Source organism: Natrix helvetica (assembly GCF_964273705.1).
Source record: "Natrix helvetica genome assembly, chromosome: 2".
In the NCBI taxonomy this organism is placed as follows: domain Eukaryota; kingdom Metazoa; phylum Chordata; class Lepidosauria; order Squamata; family Natricidae; genus Natrix; species Natrix helvetica.
Window position 1 is genome coordinate 77746001 of NC_138552.1, and position 25514 is coordinate 77771514.

Below are 25514 nucleotides of genomic sequence, written 5' to 3' on the forward strand. Positions count from 1 at the left end.
GTCAGAGACAGAGCAGGTCAAAACTCCCGTGCCGATCAGATACTAGTGAACTTCATTGTTACTGCTTTTACAACCCAACGTTCTTCTTGTATAATACTAAACACAAAAGAGGTTGAATGTTTTATCTGTATAAATGTAAGTAAAAGAGTATTCAGAATTCCATTTATTTTATTCAGTGAACGAAGTTGTCAAATAGCTTTAATTAGACTTCACGCTTTATTTGCAGAATGAAATTGCATCATGGAATTGTTTCAAGTCTTGACAAAGGCTAAGCATTGCACTATCTTCATATTTAAGACAAATTAAACCATAAACCTTTGTTTTAGGGATGTTTTCCTAAGAAATGTGCCACTTAAGGGAATTTTTAAAAGAGAGTTAAAACTAATAGGATTAAGCTTCATAGCACTTGTAAATAATTATCTTCAGAAAATAGATGAATTCACAAAAGGGAGCAAAATGTACTATTGATGATGAGTGTGTATGAGTGTGTGTGCGTTCACATTTAGTTTCAGCTGCAGAAAATTAAATTAGATGTACATAAAATGTTTTTCATGGTGAGATTAGCCTGTAACAAGGTCCATATTTGTAAGCAGATTAGTATAGTTAATAGTCAGCACACATACACAAAGGGAATAAAACTCATTGGGGAAAAAAACAATAGTGAGAACAAACTATTTAAGTAATAAACAGTTATGGAATTTCAAAATGGCTTGAACAAGAAGCCAAAGAATGTATAAAGCTGAATATAAAGTTGAATATAAAAAATCATGAAGTATGACAAAAAGGAAAAAAAAATACATAAATAAAGGAATTTTGTTCAATTGATGACATCTATACTTAATCCTTTCTTTAAAATGGGCATGGGAGAATATATACGGCATTAACTCATTTTATTCTTCTAATAATTTATGAGCGGAATAATTATATGTGCAGAGGCTGTAATTCTATACTGATTTTGATAGGAATAAGCATCACTAAACATGTGCTTCTTTGTGACTTGCTAAGTACAAGAATGATAATGAATTTTCAGCTAGGCAGAGAACATTATATTATCTGTATCTCATACTGATATACTGATGCTGGTAGAGAATTAGCTTTTAGAGCCAATGCTATTTCATGTTAATTCCTGCTGTGTTCTAATGAAATATTTAATGAAAAATAGGTGTTTTTTTTTAAAAAAAAGACCTAAATCTACCATTAAAAGGAAAAAAAAATTAAAGATGCATTCTAGGCTAAACACATTGGAAAAATTCCTCTTTAAAATCAAACTAGTTGTTTCTATGGTTACACCAAAACAAATGCAGCTGTGAAATGAATGTAATACAAGATAACACATATATTTTCATCTTTGGAATGTTTACTGTTTCTTTAGAAGTTAGCAATAAAATCTTAATGCTTGGAAAACATATTCATGGTGTTATAACCCAGGCTTTAAAGATAGTATTTTATCCAGTTCTTGTAAAAAAAAAATAGTATTTTAAAAATATAAAGGAGCTTTTATAGTTCTAACATAAAACTCTTGCAAAGAGCCACCCAAAAACAATCCAAAGAAAAAAACGGAATGTATATAAATATGTTTCAAGATATTGAATTAAAGAATCTAAAACTGATCTTAAAATGACAGTATCAATGAGAATATGTCAGGGAAACTCAGGATGGAGCCTAGTAATAATTTTGCTTCCATCAATGGTACAAGAAGGATACAATCTCTTTCTGCAATTATTTCACTATATGTGTCAGAAGTTTGGAAGATCCCTGGGACAAGTGTGGTGTATATATGAGCGTATCACAAAGAAGGTGAAATTGCCTTTCCACCATGTCTCAGGGGAATAATTTCACTGGCAGAACATAAAGTTTAAAAGTTATTTTAGATGCCACACCAAACTGATCTGAAGGGATATATTATGGTGATGCCTCCAGTGACGCAAGTTCTGAATTTGAAACAAGAATGTTTGAGATCCAGCACTTATTCAACCAGGCCTCATTGGGTAACTTTAAACAAGACAGATTCTCAAAGCTATAGTCCACTACTTCTGGAGCAAACTAGTTTGGGATGGTGTATGATAAGCTGCTCAGCATGTCAATATGATTAAAGGTAAAGGTTCCCCTCGCACATATGTGCTAGTCGTTCCCGACTCTAGGGTAAGTGTAAGTTTGTATGTAAGACAGATGACTGTACGTTTGGATCTTTGTATACTTAATGGGTCCACATGGGACGACTATCCAGCAGAATATACTTATCAGGGAGCAGGAAGAAAATCCACAGTTGATTACTGGATAATATCATATGACTTCCTGAAGTTCTTACAGAAGATGGAGGTAGACTTGCTGGAAAGCGATCATGATGCAATACTCCTTACTCTCACATTACACCAGAAATCTCTAAGGGCAGGCACAGTCAACCTACCCAGGTTAGAGAGTCAAAATACCCAGGTAAAAATTAAATGGAATGAGAAAAATGATAAGGGAGTTACCAAATGGATGTTAGTTCTAGAAACCATAGAGCTATGCACATCTCTACTAAGGATTAAGTTTGGATGATCTTACTTAGAAGGGTTTGAAACTTTAATTTTAAATTTTAATTTGGTTCTCATTAACAAAACACTAACTCACTCCAAAAGGCCAGTCTAGAAGAATACAATTTGGTTCGATAGAGATTGCGTGCAACTAAAAAGGATATATAATATGGAGTACAGGAAAAGTAAAAATGCCCCTTTTGAGCATCACACTCACTACCTAAAGCAGTTGAAAGCACAATATAAGACACTTCCAAAAGAAGAGAAAAGTACGGCTCTGAAGGAGTCTTGGCATAGACTACTTACGTCAGTCAAGACAAAAAAATACATCCCTTTTTTGGTACACCACCAGAGAATTGGGGAAACCTCCCCTACCCTCCAACTAATCAGGTACCGATTCATGCCTGGGAAGAATATTTTAGGGAGCTATATACAGACCCTGACTATGTAACCAAGGAGAGCCAAACTAGTTTGGACCAAACTCCCTACTGGCCCCCTGTTACACCAGAAGAGATATCCCGGTTGATTGGAGCCCTAAAGTCTAATAAGGCACCTGGTGCTGATAATGTCCTGCCAGAAATAATAAAAAATAATGCCAGTTGGTGAGCTCCACTTTTAGTATCTCTGTTTACATTTATAGATAAAACAGGCCATATGCCAAGAGATTGGGGAGTAGCAATTATCATACCAATTTATAAAAAAAGTAATAGAAATGACCCAGGCAATTATAGACCCATTAGTCTTCTAAACGTTATTAGTAAACTGTATGCCAAACGCCTAAACTATAAACTTTAGAATTGGCTAATTTTGGGGGAGATAATCAAAGACGAACAAGCCGGTTTTAGAGAAGGAAGATCTATGATGGGTCATATCTTGATACTCCACCATTTAGTACAAAAATACAAGTATAAAAAAAATCCTCTCTTTTTGTGGCCTTCCTTGATTTTAAGCATGCCTTTGATTCAATATCCAGGATCACCCACTGGGAGAAATCAAAATGCACCACTATCGATAAACGCCTCCTCTTCCTCATACAAAAATTGTATGCAAATTCCACCTTGAAAGTGAGGTGCAATCCCCAAGGAAGTTAAACTGGCCCAGTAAGGATATAAAAAGGGGTATGGCAGGGTTGCATCCTGTCCCCCTCACTCTTTAACTTCTATATCAATCCCCTGATCGATCTTTTACAGAACCCTGATTTCCATCCTCCTAACCTAGCACAACCCAAAATTCCAATTCTCTTATATGCTGCTGTTGCTGCTATTATTTCACAAACTCCTGTAGGATTGAAGAGAGCAATTAGGGCAACACTCGGCTATTGCAGGCAAAACAAGCTGGTCCTTAACTTTGATACATCAAAAGTTTCAGTTTTTGCTAAAAGACCTAGCCAATACTCCTGGAAAATAGAAGGACATAGTTTGGAACAGGTTAGAACATTTAGATACTTGGGGTGGTTTTCCACTCGCAAGGGACATGGAAGGCACACCTGGATCATACACTGCAAGCAGCTAATAGGTCCTCAAATGCAATTAAACACTTCTTTTACACAGGCGGAGGGCAGTAAGTACCTGCTGCCTTAAAACTTTTCGAGGCCAAAACATTGGCATAAATTCTAATGGGGCACAAACAGGAATCCTTGCAAAGAAAGACTTGCTAGAAACCATACAAACTAAATTCCTGCGAGCCATCTTAGCTGCACCCAAAGGAACTCCAAATGCCCAGTTAAGAATTGAGATAGGCATGCCTCAAAATCAGGTAAGAGCCTAGAAGGTGATGATCATTAATTGGCTTAAAATGCACTTCTTTCCAGTGTCTGGACTGTCCCCACTAGTATTGACTGACAACTTCCCCTCCCCCTGGAAACAGGCAATTGATCACAAGCTGGGCTCTTATGGCTCTCACTGGATTCTTAATGTCTCTAGGCTTTGACCAAGCAAAGCAAGTAGTAATCAATAGAATGAAGGACATGGAGTTCCAAGAAGAACTAAATAGGTTTCCTCTCCACAGTAGAGACAGAATCAAACAGGGTGTGTGGGAATCGGCAAGGTATCTAAATGACTTGATCTTCCCAAAACAAAGAATAGCTTTCTTCAGAGCCAGATTTAACATTCTCCCTTCACACTCCTCCAGAGCAGGTATAAAAGAACACCAATAGCAGAACGGTTTGTACATGTGGTAAAGGAGAAATTGACGATAATTCACATGTTCTATTACACTGTGAGCTATACAGAGTTTGTAGGTCTGCATATATTCTCCTGTTAGAGAGACTGCCAGGGAGGGCAGACAATTTTTATGTAGGCTTTCTCCTCCAGGGCAAAAACCCGGCTACCACGTATGCAGTGGCAAAATTCTTTGTTGCTCTATTGTCCACAAGAAAAAAAATGATCACAGAAGTATAGTTGTCATCTTGTACCACTTATTTGGACATATCTCTAACAATTTCTGGACCATTGCATTTACTCCCATAGTTATCGGCTTTTCACCCATGTAAACCAGGGAGTGACCCGAACAATTAGAGAACATGTATGTCATTATCCACTTTTAACATCAATACTTTTTAATTATATTTTAATGTCAGTACTTTTAATATATTGTAAAAAGTAATGTGTATTGATGGTCTTTGACCACAATAAAGATTTTTTAAAAATTATTATTATTATACAATTGTATCACAGTGGCCAGTTGTTTCGCTGGATTTGGCATTAATTACTAGTCGGGCCCCACCCAGGGGCCTAGGACGTTGTAACGTATTTTCGTAATATACGTGCGGATCCAAGCAGTGCAGCTTTTTGCATTTGACTGATGGTGATTTTGTCAAGTTTTAACTGTTTTAAATGTAATTCCAGTGCTTTTGGAATAGCACCCAGTGTGCCGATTACCACTGGAATTACCACTGCTGGTTTGTGCCATAATAGTTGAATTTCAATTTTTAGGTCCTGGTACTTTGCGATTTTTTCATGTTCCTTCTCATCGACCCTGCTATCACCTGGTATTGCGATGTCTATGATTGTAACCTTATTTTTCTCAACCAGTGTGATGTCTGGCGTGTTATGCGCCAGCATTTTGTCCGTTTGTATACAAAAATCCCATAGGATCTTGACCATCTGATTTTCGGTGACTTTTTCAGGTCTATGTTCCCACCAGTTTGTTGTTGTTTTAATATTATAATTTTTGCACAAATTCCAGTGGATCATGTGTGCTACTGAATTGTGCCACAATTTATAATCAGTCTGCGTGATTATTTTACAGCAGCTGAGTATGTGGTCAGCAGTTTCATCAACTTCTTTACAGAGTCTGCATTTGGCATCATCAGAGGATTTTTCGATTTTGGCCTTAATGGCATTTGTTCGGATAGCTTGCTCTTGCACAGCCAGGATTAGTGACTCTGTTTCTTTCTTTAATAATGTACCTATTGCTAACCATAACCAAATTTTTTCACTGTCCACTTTATCTTTTATTTTTTCCAGAAATTGACCATGCCAACTCTCCATTCTTGATTTTATCACATCTTTCTGTATTCTTGTTTCGTCTGTTGGTCCTTCAGTAGATTTTTGTTCTTTACCTCGATTAATAGATGTTCTTGACTTTCTTTTAGATAATCAGCCAGTGCATGTTTTTCTTCTTCAGCTATTTGCTTCACTTGTAATAATCCTCTGCCACCTGATTTTCGGGGCAGGTATAGTCTATCAGTGTCACCGCGTGGATGTAAACTGTAGTGCATTGTCATTAGTTTCCTGGTTTTTCGGTCCAAAATGTCCAAATCAGCTTGTGTCCAGTTAACTATACCAGCTGTGTATCTTATAACTGGTATTGCCCAGGTATTTATGGCCTTGATTGTATTTCCACCATTTAATTTAGATTTCAAAATTTTCCTAACTGTTGGTGCACTCTCTCCTGACAATAGTTTTTACTTCTCCATGTTTGATGTTATCCAACTGCAGAATGCCTAAGTATTTGTAGGCTTCATTTTCGTTGCATTTAATTAGTTGGCCATTGGGCATTTCAATTCCCTCACACGCAGTGATTTTGCCCCTTTTTATGGATACAGTGGTGCATTTTTCCATGCCAAACTGCATTGAAATATCGGTGCTGAATACTCGGACTGTGTTTGTCAGTGATTGGATTTCTATTTCTGACTTACCATAGAGTTTCAAATCATCCATATATAATAAATGCGAAATTTTTTCAGCTTCTTTGGCTGTTTGGTAGCCTAATTTCGTTTTTTTTAAAAGATTACTGATATGTAATTTCTGGACCATTGTATTTACTCCCATAGTTATCGGCTTTTCACCCATGTAAACCAGGGAGTGACCCGAACAATTTGAAAACGTGTATGTCATTATCCACTTTTAACATCAATACTTTTTAATTATATTTTAATGTCAGTTTTTATATATTGTAAAAAGTAATGTATATTGCTGGTCTTTGACCATAATGAAGATTTTATTATTATTATTATTATTATTGTTGTTGTTGTTGTTGTTGTTGTTGTTGTTATTATTATTATTATTATTTTATTATGTTAATCTTTGGTGAGATTGACAGCCTTTGGGGCTGGTTGGTAGTCTAACAGCTCGAGTCCTAACCAAGGACCTAGGAACTGTTAAGGTAACGTCAGAGGATATAAGTTGTTCCAAGTAGGTTGGTTTTTTGTAAAGTCAGAATGTTCAAGTCAGGTAAATTTAGAATTTTCAAATAGCGAGGTAGCCCTTTAGGTATTGCTCCAAGGGCTCCAATTAATTACAATTACAATTACAATTATTATTATTAGGGGGCAGTGCTCATCTCCGTTTCAAAGCCAAAGAGCCAGCGCTGTCCCAAGACGTCTCTTGTGTCATGTGGCCGGCATGACTAAATGCCAAAGGTGCATTTTTCTACTTGCATTTTTACATGCTTTCAAACTGCTAGGTTGGCAGAAGCTGGGACAAGTAACGTGAAATCACTCCTTTATGCGGCGCTACGGATTCGAACCACCAAACTGCCAAACTTTCTGATCAACAAGCTCAGTGTCTTAGCCACTGAGCTACCGCATCCCCTGTCAATATGATTAGCTTAGGCATAATATTAAACGAAATCTGGTTTCCAATTTAATACAACTGATAGTGGGATTGACTGATTAAGAGTCACCAATTATCGTCAAACCACATAGATTTCCAGGATAAGGTCCATGCAAAAAGCAAGTCAAGTGTAGCAATTTTTAAAAATGAAATGAAAAACTAGCTAATCAATACTTAGTTAATTAGAACCCTGAATATTTTGAAAATAACTGAAGTATGAAGGAACTTAAGTTTGGTGCTTCTTTAACCCTCAAAGTAGACCATAATTGTAAATGACCAATATTTAGTAACAAAATGAGAAAATGATAAATTATTTTGGGATTCATTCATATATACTGTATATATTAAAATATAAATCAACTTTTCTAGCCTGGCATCCTCCAAGTAGGTGGATTTAATGAAGAAAGGCTTATATAAACAGAAGGATTATGGATGAGTTTGGGAAATCAGTGATGTGACAGGGCATGTTTTCAGATTGAAGGGATTATATGTAAATTTGTATGATGTGAATAGAGGGGAAACTGGATAAATCAGACTGATATTATTAAACCACAAAAATGAAAAGCAGTTTAGAAAGCATAATAAACTAAGTTATGTTCCTGAAAATCCTAAACCGGGATACAATCTTCTATTGCAATATTTTTACAGCTACTGCAGGTACTCTTATCAAGGGTAGGACATTCAAAAGTTGATAAGGGAAAACACCAGTTAATCCAAATGATATTTGGACTTGAGAGTTCAATATGGAATAAAACTGACACTGAAAAAGTATCAGTTAAATAAGCCTTATAGCTGAAAAAACTATAATTACAGATAACCCTTCATTTACAATTGTTTGCTTAGAAACTTCGAAGTTCAAAGTTAGGATGGTGCTGAAAAAAATGATTAATTACCAGTCCTCACACTTATAAATGGTTCAGTGTCCCTACAGTCATGTGATTGTGATTTGGGTGCTTGGTGATCTGCACCTATTGATGATAGGTGCAGTATTCTGGGATCATGTGATCAAACATTTTCATTCAAGAAAATCATTTGCTTGGCTCTGTATAGCATTCTTGAAAATTGCTTACACCAAAAAATGCAATTACTGATCTGTCCTATTTCTGCTTGTTTTAGATAACATGATAAAATGCTCATTTTATTACAGTATGATTTAACATGAACCTTTAATGCTATCCAGTTGATTTGAGTGAAATCTGTTGTTATGGCCAAACCATCATTCTTTATCTGGGGCAAGAGTTTAGCATGCACTGGTGTTTGAAGAAACATTTCCTGTATAAGAATGTAGTGTTGATATCCCCAAGTTCATCACCTGGTTAATTGGATTGGCAGATTGTACTTTAGAAACAAATTTCTGAGGTACATTTTAATTTTTATAGCTACCATTCATCACCATAATTAGAAACAGAAACTAAATACTACCTTAAAGTTTGCTTATTTGATTTTAAAAAAATGCTTACAATCAAACTTAATTCATCTTTCAGGAGATTTACTGGGAAATAAACAGTACTTTTTAAAAAGCCCTATTTTTGTTTAAAAAGTACCCAGTTTCAATGTCTATTAAATAGTTTGCCATATAACAAATATGTTTTCTTCATTTACTAGTAACTGAAAAACCTATAGTAATGAATAATATAATGAATAATAATGAATCATATAATAATGGAAAAACTAAGATTAGGTATGTAAATAATTTCATGTGGAATTCAGATATAGATATACTGAATGTATAATGAGTAAACATTAGAATAGTATTGAATTGCCACTTACAGTAATAGCATTCCTACTGTGTTTTCCCAAAAATAAGACAGGGTCTTATTTTCTTTTGATCCCCCAAATAAGCGCTTGGCCTTATTTTCAGGGAGGTCTTAATATTTTTGAGGTGACGAGCGTACTCACCTCACCTGTGTTGCAATATTTTCGGGAGGGTTTATTTTCGGGGGGGAAGACTTATTTTAGCGCATGCGCGCAGAAGTCTGATTAGGCTTATTATCAGAGAGGTCTTATTTTGGGGGAAACAGGGTACCCGGATAGCTACTACTTCTAAATTCACCCTAAAGTATTTTTACATTTCAAGTTTTTACTCTTTCCACTCTTTTTACAATGAACTTAAAAAAAAAACCCATCAAACTTAATTTCTACTTAAAAACTTGATACTGCTAATTATATTTTGTTAAAGGATCCAACAAGATGCAACTGTGTAAATTAGTTGTATTTAGTCTTTTCACAGCTTTTTAAAAATCTCATTTATTAAAACCACTAACAGCATTTGGAAAAAACGTATACCTATTTCATTCAATAGCAAGAAATTCCTGGTAATGTTATATATAAAAATATAATATTAAACTTCACCAGTTTCCTTAGAAGCCTTTAAAAAGTCTGGGTGAATGAATTTGAATATGAAGTCAGTGACCCTCACTCTCTTTTTATGGCACTGAATTTCTGTTACTGCAGCAAATGCTCATAAACGAATGAGGACAGACCTATTTTAAACAGACCACTACATTTTGCTAAGGTTAAATTGGTTAAATTGTAATCTTTCTGGGTTATATAGGTGTAGGTGTAAGCACTTTTGTGCATATTAATGATTTTGGGGGCCAGTCTGTTTATTTTTGGGGTAAAAATGTGGAAAATATTATTCACGTCCTATGCTAAGCACATTGTGTACAAGTGTATTCCCAGTTCTTCATCCGCAGCTCGCTTGTTATTTCTCTCGTATACTATATATACAGTGTCATACGGTACTATATATAGAGTGTAATACTATATCTATCTATCTATCTATCTATCATCTATCTATCTATCTATCTATCTATCTATCTATCTATCTATCTATCCATCCATCCATCCATCCATCCATCCATCCATCCATCCATCCATCCATCCATCCATCCACAACACTTTTCTCTATACCACTTCTCTTTAAAAGTACGGCTCTCATTGAAAATATCATTTTTGAGGAATGCTACAATAAAGGATAAATATAATCATAATTAATCATTTATTTATCTATCTATTTATTTATGTCTTTTCTAAATCTATTAAAGTGTCTCCAAAGTGTTATACAAAAAGGATTAAAATACATTATAATAACAAGGATTATTAACTAAGATGATTGTTATTAGGTACATTTCCTCAATAGATTGACATCCTCCCAAAAAGATTTATTTTGGATAGAAATTTTCAATTTAAAGTGCTTGCATTTCTCTTTAAAAATGTGCTTTGATTATAAAGTAACCTTATTTTGCAGTAAAAAGCCATTAAACAATGCTGCTATTCTTTGTAGCCCTAAATCAGGATAGTCACCTTTTTCTGACTCATATGCTAAAAGGAGTTTTATTTTATTTATTTAGAAAATTTATTTGCCGCCTATCTGGTACCCAATGATTCTGCGTGGCTTACAGCATAAAATATTATAGAAGACATTAAAATCAGGGCACACAGCAGATAAAATCATTCACAATTGCAAACCATTAAAAGGTAAGAGCAGGACATACGGGGGATGGGTTGGTGGGATTACGTTTTAATTGATCAATCATTCCCAGTATGAAACTCCCCTAGATGGCAGAGCCAGGTCCCCAAGCCATCTGGCAGAGCCAGGTCTTAAGGCTCTTTTGAAATGACAGGTGGAGCCCACCAGCTGAAATTCCTTGGCTGACAGGATCCGCAGTATGTCCCCTCTACCAGAGCAGGAGATACGGAACAGTCCCATTGGAGTGAGATGGTTCCTCAAGTGGTCTGGATCCATGCCATGCAGGACTTTAAAAGTGATGGCCAAAAACCTTGAATTGCACCTGGAAGCAGACTGGCAACCAATGAAACTTGCAAAGCAGAGGTGTAACATGGGCCATTCTAGGAGTGCTAAAAACTGCCCATGCCTCTTCATTCTGCAACTGCTGTAGCTTCCAAATGCTCTTCAAGGATATCTTTATGTAGAGTGCATTGCAATAGTCCAAACATGAGATGACTAGGGCTTGAGTAACTGAGTGCACGGACTGCTGATCCAGGAAAGACAGCAATTGGTGCATAAAATGAAAACATGCAAAGGCTTTCCTAGCAGTGACTGCCACCTGCTCTTTGATCAGGAGTCATGAGTCCAGGAGAACTCTCAAGTTGCGGATCAGGTCTATCTGGGATAGCGCAATCCTATTTACAACTAAAGATGTTAATGTTCCGGATCTTGGAGCTCCAAAGAGCTGAACCAAAGCTATTTAGGGTTCAATTGAAATTGTTGTTCCCTATCCAGGCCCCCAGAGTCTACAGATACCATCAGAAGGCAGCCCCAGTATCACTTTGGTCACCAGGGGTGGAGAGCTAGAGCTGACAGATATAGCTCAGTATCTCAACCCACGGTGACAGATGATCTTACCCAGCAGCTTCATGTAGATATTAAAGAAAAGTGGAGAGAGCATTGAGTCCTGGGACACACCACAAGATAGAGGTTGAGGGCAGAACATTGATTGGGACCAGTCTTGGATAAAGGAGCTGAATCAGTGCAGAACTGTGCCACCCATCTCCAGCCCCCATACCTTGCCAAAAGATACCATGGCCGATGGTATCGAAGGCTGCTGGGAGATCAAGGAGAACAAGAATGGTTGTACTGTTCCTATCCCACACTCACCAGAGATCATTGACAAGTGTGATCAATGCTGTTTCTGTCCCATAACTATGCCTGAATCCTGACTGAAGAGTCCAGGTGTTTCATCCAAGACCTTCTGAAGCTGCCATACCATCACCTTTTCCACAACCTTCCCTAAAAATAGAAGACTGGAAACTGGATGGAAGTTGTCCAAGCAATGAAGTAATGGTATAAGCAGGAGGCAAACCAGGGCCTCCTTAAAAGGTTCCAGAAATGTCTTCACCTAAAATGATATATTCAATACTACTTGAATTCACCAGCTAGTCACCATCCTGGAGGCTTTTACCTCCAAGGAAGGACAAGGATCTAACTGGCAGGAGGTAGTATGGATAGCATCAAAGACCCTCTTCATATCATCAGGGCCAACAGGATCAAACTGTTCTCAGATCATTGGGCAAGAGCCCTCCCCAGGTATCTCACAAAGACCTGCCTCATGTATAGGTTCAAACTGAAAATGAATCCAAGCAACAAATTCCTCCACCGGCTGTGAAGATGATTACACAAATCCCCTGATCCCAGGAGGAATTGTGATCCCAGGTTTCTGGACAAGTACTGTTCATGCATAGAGCAAATTCTGTTTCATAACAGCAACTGGCTGAATCCAAACAGATCCCTTCAATCCATATTGCCTTGATAGGAGTTGAAGTGCTGTCTCAAATTTGGGTTACTGTGATGGTTCAAACTGAAGTGACATGTAAGATAGAACAGTACAGCTTTGTGTTGCCCTAATTTATATCCCAGATTTCAGTTTCCCTTTTTATTCTATAACTGGGGTTTTTGTACATTATTTTATCACTTATTTTTGTTTCTATTGTAATTTTCTAAAAAAAAAGTCTTACCTTCTATTGCTGATAGAAGAACTCGAGAATGATCATATGCAATTACGTTTGCGTATCTGTTCTTTGGTTTATTCACTTCCAGATTAGAATGTTCCCATGTAAATTGCTGACCTGGGTCGATTGACTGGAAACAAAGAAATGGGGGAATAGGAAATGTTAACATATTTTTTAAATACTGTTTTATAACAGATCTCCTTGTACTATATAGATTAAAACAGCACATGAATCTAATTCCATAATAATTTGTCATACTGATACTTACTGACATTCACATTTGGTCACTAGCACAGATTTTTGACTGATTTCAGAAGAAACAAGACAAACAGCATAAGAGATGCTTGATTTATTTTAAAAATTTGGAGGTGTAGAAGAGAAGTGAGGAAAAATAAGATAGGCAGAGAACGAATGTTTAGACCACCAGAAGTGCTGCTATAGAAGTGATGCTGTTTTGGAAGGTTTTGTCAATGCTGAAGTAATGCCATTCAAAACGGTAGATTCCAGTTTAAGAAAAATAATGCTTAAGCAGCTAGCACAAGAAATCTCTAGAATCCATTTGCTCAGGCAAGTAAATCCTGATGCTAGTTTTCCACTGGGTTAACATATAAACATTAAAAAGAACCTTGATATGTAAAAAAAAAATGCACTGTGCTAATCTAATCTAATCTAATCTAATCCAACCCAACCCAACCCAACCCAACCAACCCAACCCAACGTACTGCTGCATTGGTTCAGTTTTTCTCCGCTTAATATATACTCCATCACCCCTCCCCCCACCTTTTGGGTACCAGGGACTGGTTCTGGGTGGTGGTGGCGGTAATGGTTTCCAGGTGTTTCCTGGATCTCATGCATGCACAGATGGGGCTTCACTTACTTGTGAAGCCCATTTCCTGGCAGTCCATGGACCGATGCCAGTCCACGGCCCAATTATGGGGACTCCTGCATAGTTTAATGGTCTCTGAGTACAATAAAATTCATAACATCCCATTTGTTCTTTATTTTAATGCTTGGGAGCATTCTATCACAATGCAACATCTGTAAGAACTTCATCATAATAAAGAGTGGTTCTCATCTCTCTTCCCTTCGTTGTAAAAAAAAATTGCCCATTCAAAATACAAAAAAAAACCTACTATTTTTGGGGAAGGGTTTCAGTGATTTATCTTTACTCTTTCCACTTAATAGATTTTCAATCTAATGGAACAAAAGAGGTAATAGTAATTTGCATGCTGTTTTTAGTAAACAGAGACTATTTATGAAAATCCTAAATACACTTACTGGAAGATAATTGTCAATTAATTCAAGTAAACAAGAATTACAATGTTAATCATCCAAAAGGAAAATCAAAGATATTTGCTTATTATAGACAATAAAAGCTAAAACAGTAAGTTGCTGATTATCTTTGATTAGATTACATCAATATATTCAGACAACAATCATTTTTGTGAACACACGGACAAAAAAATATGCCTTCTAAGGAACACAAGTGTTTATATAGGCTTCATAATTAATCCTATCCATGCCCAGAAAAAAATGTGTTATTACAGGATGATATCTAAGGGATTGGTGCAAACCATAATAGAGGAATTTCAAATTAGTGCTATGGTCATGTTCTTGACATGACTACATACATGGGACAAGTATTACAAACAAATGTCTTAAATGATTACTATTTTAATTTAGAGATAAGAAAGAGCTAAAATACTTGTAGTTCCCATTCTCTTAAATTTTACTACCTAACAATAAAAAAATATTTTTCCTATATAACCAAATGTTTTAATGTTGAAATTGGAGGATACTGAAGCCCCTTTTCTTGGACTTGCCTTTCATCCAACACTTCTTCATTTTGACTAACACAGTTATTGAAAATAAAAAGCAACCTTTCTAGTCTGAGATCTGTTATAACCGTTTTCTCTGCCTTTAGTATTATAATGAATTTGCGTCCCTACTATAATGGATAAAAACTGCATTTAAAATCTAATAGCATTATATCACTCTGATTAAGGCTAAAATCCAGCATTTTCCTAATTCCAATAAATATATATTGGTACAGTATCTTTGACAGAAACCTTAATATTGATGTCATTAAATCACCCATATTTTCATTTATATTATTTAAAGCTCTTCAGGGAACATACATACTAAGTTTTATAGGAGTTAAGAAAAATCCAAAATCATACAAGGAAATAGCCTTAATAATACCAAGAATAAGGAAACACTTGCTCATATTCTGTACGCAATATAGAACTAATGAACTTACAAAACACATTGCATTAGCATTTTAAAGCTTAGTTACAACTAGATGTACCTCATAATCATAGAATCAAGGGTTTACTTAAACTTGATTTAACTTTAAGGGTGAAAAATAATAGCACTATGCCCTCTGCTATCTGTTTCTAGTTTTTTAAAGAATACAGAATATTCTTTATTGGCCAAATGTGAACGGACTCACAAGAAATTTGTGTCTGGTGCATAAGCTGTCAGTGTACATACAAACAACAAAGTGATGATTCATGCTGTAGATCAGCATGACATCTAATTTTTAAATGGTTTCATCTGTCCACAACATGCTACAGTAAGTGATTTCAATTAGTACATATTATATAACAGAATCTTATTAATTTTTATCATGTAAAATAAAATGCCAGGACCTTAAAGTGTATAAAAGGGAAAATGAATATTTAACTACATATCTACAGATATGCACACATAGTTGCTTTAATTAAAAAAAAAAAGCAAAAAATATTTCAGTATTTGATCAGTATTCTGATCAAACCAAATTTGAAAAAGTTAAGTTTCTTAACTTTCTTTTGGAGAAGCTAATATGCTAAAATAACATGCTACAAGCAGAAGTAAAACAATTCTAATAAGAAATTAGAAGGAGAGTAGGTAGTTGACTTACAACAGTTCATTTAGTGACTGTTCAAAGTTACAAGGACAATGTAAAAAATGACTTATTACCATTTTTCATAATTATGATCTTTGCAGCATCCCCATGATCGTGTGATCAAAGTTCAGAGGCTTTGCAACTGGTTCATATTTATGACCGTTGCTGTGTCGATCTCTTTTTGCGACCTTCTGACAAGCAAATTCAATGGGTAAGACAGGTTCGCTTAACAACAGGGTTGCTAACTTATCAATTACAGTGATTCACTTAACAACTGAGGCAAAAAAGTTTGTAAAAGGGGTCAAAGCTCACTTAACGAATGTATCACTTAATAACAGAAATTCTGGGCTCAATTGTGGTAATAAGTCGAGGACTAACCGTGCTACAGATATCAACGTATTAAAAGATTCCACAGTAGTTCTAAAATAATTAATTTGTAAATATCTTTTTTTTAAAAAATGCAATTGCCAGAAATCAGCATCATTTAGTCAGTAATAAATCTTGTCAGACTAATCGTCTCATTCTTGTTTGTGTAACCTCTGAGGAAATTGTAAAAAATTATGTAAGCCTATTATAATTTCAGTAAGTATGTACTGGGGTATGAATGAAGTGGATTCACAAATTGTACTGTAAAAAACCCTGATGAACAGTGAGGTTTCAAGTGAGGTGCCCTAAGGCCCTGTCCTCTTCAATATTTTTATTAATTACTTGGATGAAGAGGTGGTGAGAATGATCATCAAATCTGCAGCTGATCCAAAACTGGATAAAACAGATGATATCTTAAAAGTCAGAAATAAAATTCAAAATGATGTTGATAAACAAGAGAAGTGAACTGAAAATAATGAAATCAAATTAAAGAGATAAAAAGCAAACTTTTCCACCTAGGGAAAAAAATAATAAAATGCAAAGGGAGATGACTAACTTACTTATACTTCTTATGAAAAAGGAAGATCTTGATTGCCACTGACAATGCCAGAGGTGTACTGTGGCTGAAAAATATAACTTCAAGATCTGGAATACATCATTGTAGATGCAGGAAACAAAATAATGGATGCAAGATACAAGAAGGCAGATTGTGATTGAAAGTCAGGAAAACTTCCTAATAATAAGAGTACTTTGACAATGGAATCAATTACACAGAGAAGTGATAGGCTCTTCTATGCTGGATACACTTAATGGAGGCTACCCAGCCGTCTGTTGGGAGTTATTTAATTTAGATTCCTGTACTGAGCAGGAAGTTATTCTCAATGGTCTCTTCCAATTTTAGGTTTCTAAGTTTTCTGCCATAATGAAGAATAGTAAGTTGTAGCAAGCGCTTTGTTTCTCCCTTTCTCTTCCTTAAAATGCAAACATAGCCAAGAAAATGGTTTTTAAAAGTTTAATTTAGAGAAACACATAACAATGGTAGGAAAAGTGAAACACAGTTTTTATAACTAGTTCCTATACAAACCACTGACTTTTTGCATTTACAGTTGGCCTCAAGCTCAAGTTATAAACAAAATAACACTGTTTTGCAAAGCTCAACAGCTTAACAATGTTATCTGGAATGCACATGCAGTATATATTTTTGCATTTTGCAAAGTGCCTAATAAAGATAGGATAGCACACACCTAGGCATAGACAATAACACGCACAGGAGTGGCAGAATTAAATTAGAACTCAAAAATTCTAAAACCTCATTGAAAACAGCAGAGGAAACTTATCTTCCAGGCAAACAATATTTATTTATGTACAAGTGAATCTCAAATGAATCTCACTGAATACATGCTTTAAAGGCTCTCTCGCTTACAACTCACCTCCTCCTGCTATTTGGCTACAGCCAATGTCAGCTGGCATGGAATTTGTCCCTGCTGCTTTATTGGCAAATCTACTTTCCAAATCTCCAAAATGTGAAGAAATTAAAATAACAAGCTAATTTGGAACAAAATGCCCTCTGAAAGACATAAATGCTCTATTTAAGAACACTCAAAATGACACATTTTGTATATCTGTAAAATTTAAATGGAGTAGCTTACTCGGGCATTCTTTGTCTGAATAAAATAAATACTTAGAGGAAGAATAGCAAAGTCTAATAGAAATAAATTTGTTTTCTATCTGCACCCAATGTCAATAGAAGGATGAATGCTGATTTGAAGCAAAGCCAATTGCTATTCACCTTTCCCATTAAAAAAAATCTCACAGGAAATCTAGAAGTAGTTGAGATGTACAAAGTATTGCAATCTCAAAATATTCAGATCTGACTTGTGTGTGTGTGTGTGGGGGGGGGGATTTTCTAGGCATCACAACTTAAACAAAGATATCTAGAGGGACCCAAGATATGTTCTTTGTCTTTCACAGCTCTTGCCTTATGGAACGTGAACTGAAGGCAGTGAACATGCCTAATACTCCTTCTTCTGTCTATTTTCTCCACAAGAACAACCCTATGAAGAGTGCTGGGCTGACAGAGAGAGTGACTGGCTCAAAGTCTGCCCAAAGTTTTTCATGCCTAAGCTGGAACTAGAACTCACACTCTCCCGGTTTGTAGCTGTGTGCCTTAACTACAAGTGGCTGCTTTTTCAATGTTGTCTTGTCATTTTAAACAGTTATTACACAATAGAAGGCTATGGGAAGCCAATTTTGGTTGCAAGAAATTACATGAATGTAGTCTTAAGGAGTCAAGACTGACTCAAGGGAGCCTTTCCCTTTATTACGCAAAAATGCAATGACAAGTATTAATTATCTCCATCTTCAAAACCAAGAACTGATTAGTGCTGTGTTGAACAGAAAGCACTACAAAGGACCACATGGCAAATAGGAAGTTTTTAATTAACACAGAGAATGTCTTTGCCGAATGGGAATTAATTCTGAATAAGTTTTCTAGAAAGATTTTGGCTAGGGGTACTGCAGGGTAAATGCAACTAATTTGGTTTCCAGATTATTACAAAAAAAATTCAGCATTGTTACACTGTAGTAGCATGGGGAGAAATTACCCGTAATTATGAGATTCAAATCATTCTATCCCATAATTTTCACACACACACACACACACACACACACACACACACAAATTTTTAGTTAATTACTTTCATGTGAATCATAGTGTTGCATTCAGTGAAAAGATAGTTGATGTCTCTGTCATTTTGTATATGTTTGAATGGTTGAAGCTACCTCAGAAACAGCAATTATATATCTAAGGCCGAAAGGCCAAGGATACACAAACAAGCAATTGGTCATGTTATTGATTTTTAATTCTTTAGACATGTTCTTTCACATCACAGGCCGAAAACAAAACCAATCCACTGGTTAACCAGGCAACCTTAATTGACCAGGACAGCAATCTGAGGAAGCTAATGTACAAAAGAAAGCAATATTATTACAGTGACCCTTAAGCTATTGTTGCCAAAATGTTGGCCTAAATTCTTTATGAAGATTGATTTAGCCTAGATATGATGTCCAACTCTGCCTCATTAAAGCTCTGCTATAAACAGGTCTACTAAGAGTTAAGACGTGACTTTCTATCCTGAAATGATGATTAAAAATAAAAATGTATCCATAAAGGCCTTTATGGAAAAAAAAACACACCTAGAAAAAACAGAAGATCCTACAACAGATATGCAGGACACGGGAGGGGCCGGAGCTCTGCCGGCGGGGGGAGATGGGGCAATACCAAGAAAGCTCAGATCACAAAAATGAACAAGAAAATCTTTTTGACATAAACTGACTGAAAGTACCAATGAAATTAACATGTGGACTATATACTACTATGTATTAAATTGATTGAAAGTACCAACAGAATTAACATGCTGACTATATATGACTATGTATTAATGACTTTCACCCAGATGTATACTATGAGTTTGGAGGGAGGGGGCGCCTACCATACTTTGCAACTGCCAAAATTTGTATACTTTTTCCACTACCTTTTCCCTTGCAAATTTTAAAAAAAACCAATAAAACTTTGTTGAAAAAAAAAAAGAAATGTTCAAAACTAAAAAATAAAAATGTATCCAACCGGCTTATTCTTTGTATCTCTGTCTGTCTGTTTGTCTATAATGCAAAAACAATTTAAATTAAAAATAATATGAGGAAATATCTTATTCTTTTCCTTAATATCTTTTTAAAAATATTATTTTATTGTTTCATATTTTTCTTCTCCCTGCCAGCACCATTTTTGGAAATTGAATGGTTTGATGAAATTTTAACCACATGAAATTATATTGTCTAATCTATTGTTTTGATGAAGACCCCATTCAAAATTTGAGAATATATACATTTCATCAAACCAAACTTTGATGTCAAATACACTATAGCCTTTTAAGGTACACCTATCAGTCTTTTAAGCAATAATCCTAGCAAAATAAATTCAGAATTCTTATACATAAGTTTCAAAGTTTTGGAATATACCGTAATTTAACAGCACATTAACATCTTGAAATCCTAATTCCTTTACCAAAACCTGTTCTATCACACTAAAAATGCTTAAACAGGGTAGACCCATGACAAATGAACAAATTCTATGTTAAAGTACTTTTAAATCTGTTACAGTACCTCATGTTGAAGAACTGATAGTGAATGAATTCAATATATCCAAAAAGGCCTTTTTGAAAAAAATTAATCTTGTGATCATGACATATTTCTCATGTTTTTAGGTTTATGAACATTGACATTAAAATAGGAACCTCCAATTTTATCAGGTATATTCAAAATCCATAATTGCATCAAGTCCAAAATAACAACATAGCAAATGTTTTATTTAAATACACTGCATTCAGCAGATTTAGATAGGTTCTATGTATCTAGCTTCTTCTACAATTGCTGATTTCCAGCCAGCGTGCAAAAATAATTCATATAAAGACCCTGTCACATGGTATTTCATTGGAGTTTGTCTAATCCATGTGTCATGTGAAGGCTTCAGAACTCTGTCTACAATGTACCTTGGTCCCACAACTGAAAAACAGATCTAGCGCTGGTTTCCTCAAACTATCAAATGGCTGAACAGCCAATGTAATAGCTAAACTGTTATTTTAAAACTGACTCTATCCAATATTAGAGAGTTCTAATAAGAGAGTTCTTTTAATGAGCTATTGCTTGTTTGTTATACTATTAGACAAATATAGTCATATATTGTCCCATATAATGTCTCTATGCATCAGAAGTGGTTGAAATCCCTGGATAACTTTTTATACTGCTCCCATACATTTCCGGGTGATTTGAAAATTGCCATTTTCTTTTTCTGACAAGAATCCTGGTTTTACAAAATAATAAAAATTGTTTCTGGGACTGTTGAATCATTAACAAGAAGCTTAGTTTTTGCTATAAATGGGTTACTTGCTTTCTTGTTAGTTTTCAACTATGTAAACATGTATGAAAGCTTGTCTTGGAACATAAAAGTCAACTTTTATGCAAAATCATGAAGATATTGTGCATTCATTGATAATATTGTTTTCACTTTTCCTGCCATGCTGGTAGGATCCTCATGTTCCAACAAAGATCCGTCTAGGGAGAGAAAACTAATCTACATTGCCTCAATCCAAATAATCATCCTGGAACAAAGAACAAAATTATATTGGCTGAAACATTCTACAATGTGAAACATTGATAACCGAGGAATAACTCATAGATAATAATTTTAATGAGTACTGTAATGATTTAAATGAGGGGCACTTAAATAAGATTCCTAGTAGATTCATTCTGAAACCCTATGTTCAATAAAACTATCATTAACAAAGCAATTGGAATTCTTCAGAAAATTTAGTTGTAACACTCTGTAACACTCTGTAACACTCTATTTTAATTTCTTTGAAAAAGTATTTGCAACAAAATTATGACTTTTCATCTTCTCATCTCCCATTTCTAAGCTTTTGGAAAGTTTTGGTAAAAACACTGCATGGGAAGGAGGGCACATTTTTTCATCTTCTAATTACCTGGTTATTTTATTGGCTTTACAACTGAATTACTAAGCACTGCAACTATTTTGCCTCTTTTACACTGAGAACGTTTTTCAGTTTAATAACAATGAGGTGCCAAAGGGTTAGAAAACTGCCTTAAGGAAAAAAATAATAATAAACAAATAAAGTCCAGTATAGCAGCAAGGCAGAGATATACAACACATCTACTAGCCAACTAAGAAGTGAAAGAAAACTTAACTTAATGAGGATAAAGGAAATCAACATCATTGTTTACCAAAAACTATCTATTTCATCATGAATAGTTTCATCTCCATGCACTTCCTCAGTAGTTTTCAAATAAAAGTTTTTGAGAAGTGTTTTATACCATAGAGGTCTGGGGATCAAGTAGAAAAAAATTAACTAAGGTCAATCAATCTGCCAGAAATGCTAGAGCAGGGATTCAAATTCAAGGCCTGGGGGATTGATCTGGCCCATGGGGTGCTTACATCTGACCCACAGGGCCACCATGGAAACAGCAAAGGACTGGCCTGCAGTACTTCTGCCAGCAAAAATGGAGCTCAGTAGGGCTGCGGGCAGCCCTCCTGAGCTCTGTTTTCATTGGCAGAGAGTTGAAGGATGCCGTCGCAGCCGAAAACGGAGCTCAGGAGCCTGTTTTTGCTGGCAGAGTGCTTGAACAACCACAGGTACCACCGACACGAGTGATATTGAACTGCTATGCCCACCCTGGTACCACAAAGTGAAATACAACCCTGATGTGGCCCTCAATGAAATTGAGTTTGACACCCTGTGCAAGAGCAAAGAATTATCAGTAAGTGCTATACCAGACATAAGAACAATCAGGCTAAAAGAAAAGCCATGACCCAAGGAAGGTTTGACAGTTCTAGACAAACAGTTCCAAAATTGATTGTAAGATGTACAATCTTAAGAAGAAGAAAAACCCAGCAACTGATCCTTCCCAGTTTAGTTGGAAGTCACGGTGGTTCTGTCTAAAGAGATACTACACTTAGGAACCCCAAATCTGAAATCTGATACATCTCAAAGTTCCAGCCCTATATTTCTCTACATGGAAGCAGAAGCTCTGCTTAGGCCTGAGAGGTTTTAGAAGTTAATCTAAAAATGCTACGGAGACTGGTACTGCTTTGGCTCCTACTCCATGAGTCTTGGTTTTCAACATTTGCCAGTTTACTCATTCTTAATCCCTCACACCACATTATCTTCTCAGGAAGACCCCAAATAGTTGGAGTTCATCGGTCTACTCTAAAGTAATCCTAAGGACCAGCCAGCATACTTCTTTGAGCATTTCCCAAGGTAAAGATTTTCTATGCCTCAAGGAAAACCAATGAAGTTTTACAATCAGAAATCTACTTCTAACCTTCCAATTGAGAGAAATGGACAATTTACTTGTAGCACTGTGTTTGTCCCTATATCAATAAGAAGGAATTCTATTGTCTCAACAGCATAAAAAGAACATTTTCTGTTGCCAATTGCATGAACAGTATAAATGAAAAACTATTTAAATTCCAAGAATTTAACTGCATTTTAATATCATAGCCTCACAAAGGAATCAACTGTTGTCTGAAACTTAATCCAAAATTATACTTAATTTTTACAATAAAACCAAGATGTAAAGTATACCGAATTTAAGATAATATTTATAAATAACATTTGTTATGGGCACATATCTAGCTGGGCACTGTGGTCCTTGACTTGCAGTATGGAACAAGAGTGAAATTAGAGATGTGGCAGAGGGGTCACAAACTAAGTAAACCTCTCTCTACACATACAAAAAAAAACCCTACTACACTATGGAGATGTTATGATATGTTTTTCTCTCTGATGTTGTGGTTTATGCAATTTGCAAGGAACAGCATTTATTTAAACAACTATCAGCAAATGGCTTTACATAGTTAGGAAAATATCATAGCACTCAACACTGCTCAAATGAAAGTAACTTTTGGAAGAAGAGTATCCTCATATTGCACTATACAAGGAACAAAATAATAAGGGTATTGGTAAATGTCAAAATGAATAGATGGTGAGGAACTGGAAAATCATTAACTACCAATGAAAATGAATAATTTGACCCTCTTTTACTAATGTCAGCTATCACTATGCGAATTTCATCTTTCAGATGAATCCATATAAGATGCTATTTTCTATTCAGGAAAGTTGCCAATTGCTTGAGATCTGCATAGTGCATTAGCAAAACATGAATGCTAAATACTTGAATGCTAATACATTATCATGGCAGGTTGCCAACAGAATTTCATTTTTCTCCTATGTTAAGCCTTGAGCATCAGGAAGTAAAAGATGACTTATGAGAGGGGATTGTATTTCTCATGCTTACAAATCTGGCAAGGTTGACCATAGTGAACATAATAATAAAAAGTATCAGTATTTATTCCTGTATTCATCAGTCTAAGGTCTATTAAAAATTTCAGGAAGTTTATCAGCACATCATTCTTGCATTTAGGTAAAGATGATTGCTACTCTATCTGGCATTTTTATTCAAAAGGTTTGGAAAAACAAGATTCACAGAAAGGGAGAATAGCAGTGATCTGAATACATTAGCATTTATATTCTACAAGAATACAAACATTTTCAGGTAAAATCCTCATCTTACCCTTTTAGATTTTCTCTTTACAAGAGTTAAAAGTAAAAAAGACTCCTAAGACAATCAGCCCATTTATCAACAAATAAGCGTATTCAGGCATAACAAACAGAACTGAGGTAAGAACCCAATTAATATTGGCTCAATTTTATAGTAGAATCCTATGCATCTCTGGGAGGTGAGTTTTTCTGAAATTAGTGGAATTACTCTTAAAGCTTACTAAAATTTTAATTCTCATATATCCATCAACATTTTGCTGCATACTAAGGCAGGCAGAAATAGCAGAAGTTAACTGCTGTGAGCAGAAGAAGAAAGGAAAAGCTATTAGCCTTTAAATTCAGGGCACCAGGATTTTCTAATACTAGGGATAGGTCTTCAGAGCCCTTTCTTTCTTGGGAGTTGTGATTCCAGTTTGTTAAAATATTCATGACTGGGAGAGACATCGGAACAAGGTCAGCCAATGAATAGGCATAGCAACTAAGTCAGCCAATGAGAGCTTAAACAGATCTGAGTCTGTGCAGAGAACTGAAACAGAAACGTAAGCAGTCTGCTGCTCTGAAAAGTAAACTAGCAGTCTGTCCGGACTTGTCTGTAACACTCCTGTCTTGTATTTACTTGGAAGAACTATCTGTTGGTATTGTACGTTTATTCATCTATTCTTATGTATATAAAGAAGTTAATGAATCCAGCTGAATCAATTATCTGTGTGCTTTCGGGATTTGAATTTATGCAACGAACTCTGATTCAGTTCCAGAAATTGAGTACATATTTCCCAGTCTGTCTAAGTGGAAATTTTCCTAAAACGTTTCCCAGGAAAAAAAAATACAAGGGAGAAATCTAAGATAATTTTAGATTCTTCCACTTTACAATATCAACCTAGTTAACAGTCGTGCCCATATAAGTCAAAATATTAATATAGGCATCTCTGGTTTGTATAAGATAGGCTCCAAAAGTCGATTAAATATGAACTTGAATATGAATGTGAACATTGAATGGATGAATGGATGGGCAGGCAGGCAGGCAGGCAGACAGGCAGATATAACAATTGTAGAAGAGCAGATATATGTATGTATGTATGTATGT

The 25514-nt window shown here is 35.5% G+C and overlaps 1 protein-coding gene across 5 annotated transcripts in view; it reads right to left on the reverse strand.

The window, feature by feature from the left end:
- PTPRD (protein tyrosine phosphatase receptor type D) overlaps positions 1-25514 on the reverse strand; it is a 1361199-nt gene that overhangs the window by 63768 nt on the left and 1271917 nt on the right. For all 5 annotated transcript variants that reach the window (XM_081945773.1, XM_081945775.1, XM_081945774.1 and 2 more), the window contains one exon: positions 13052-13175. In XM_081945773.1, coding sequence (XP_081801899.1) covers positions 13052-13175 — 124 coding nt within the window. The remainder of the gene's footprint in view (positions 1-13051; positions 13176-25514) is intronic.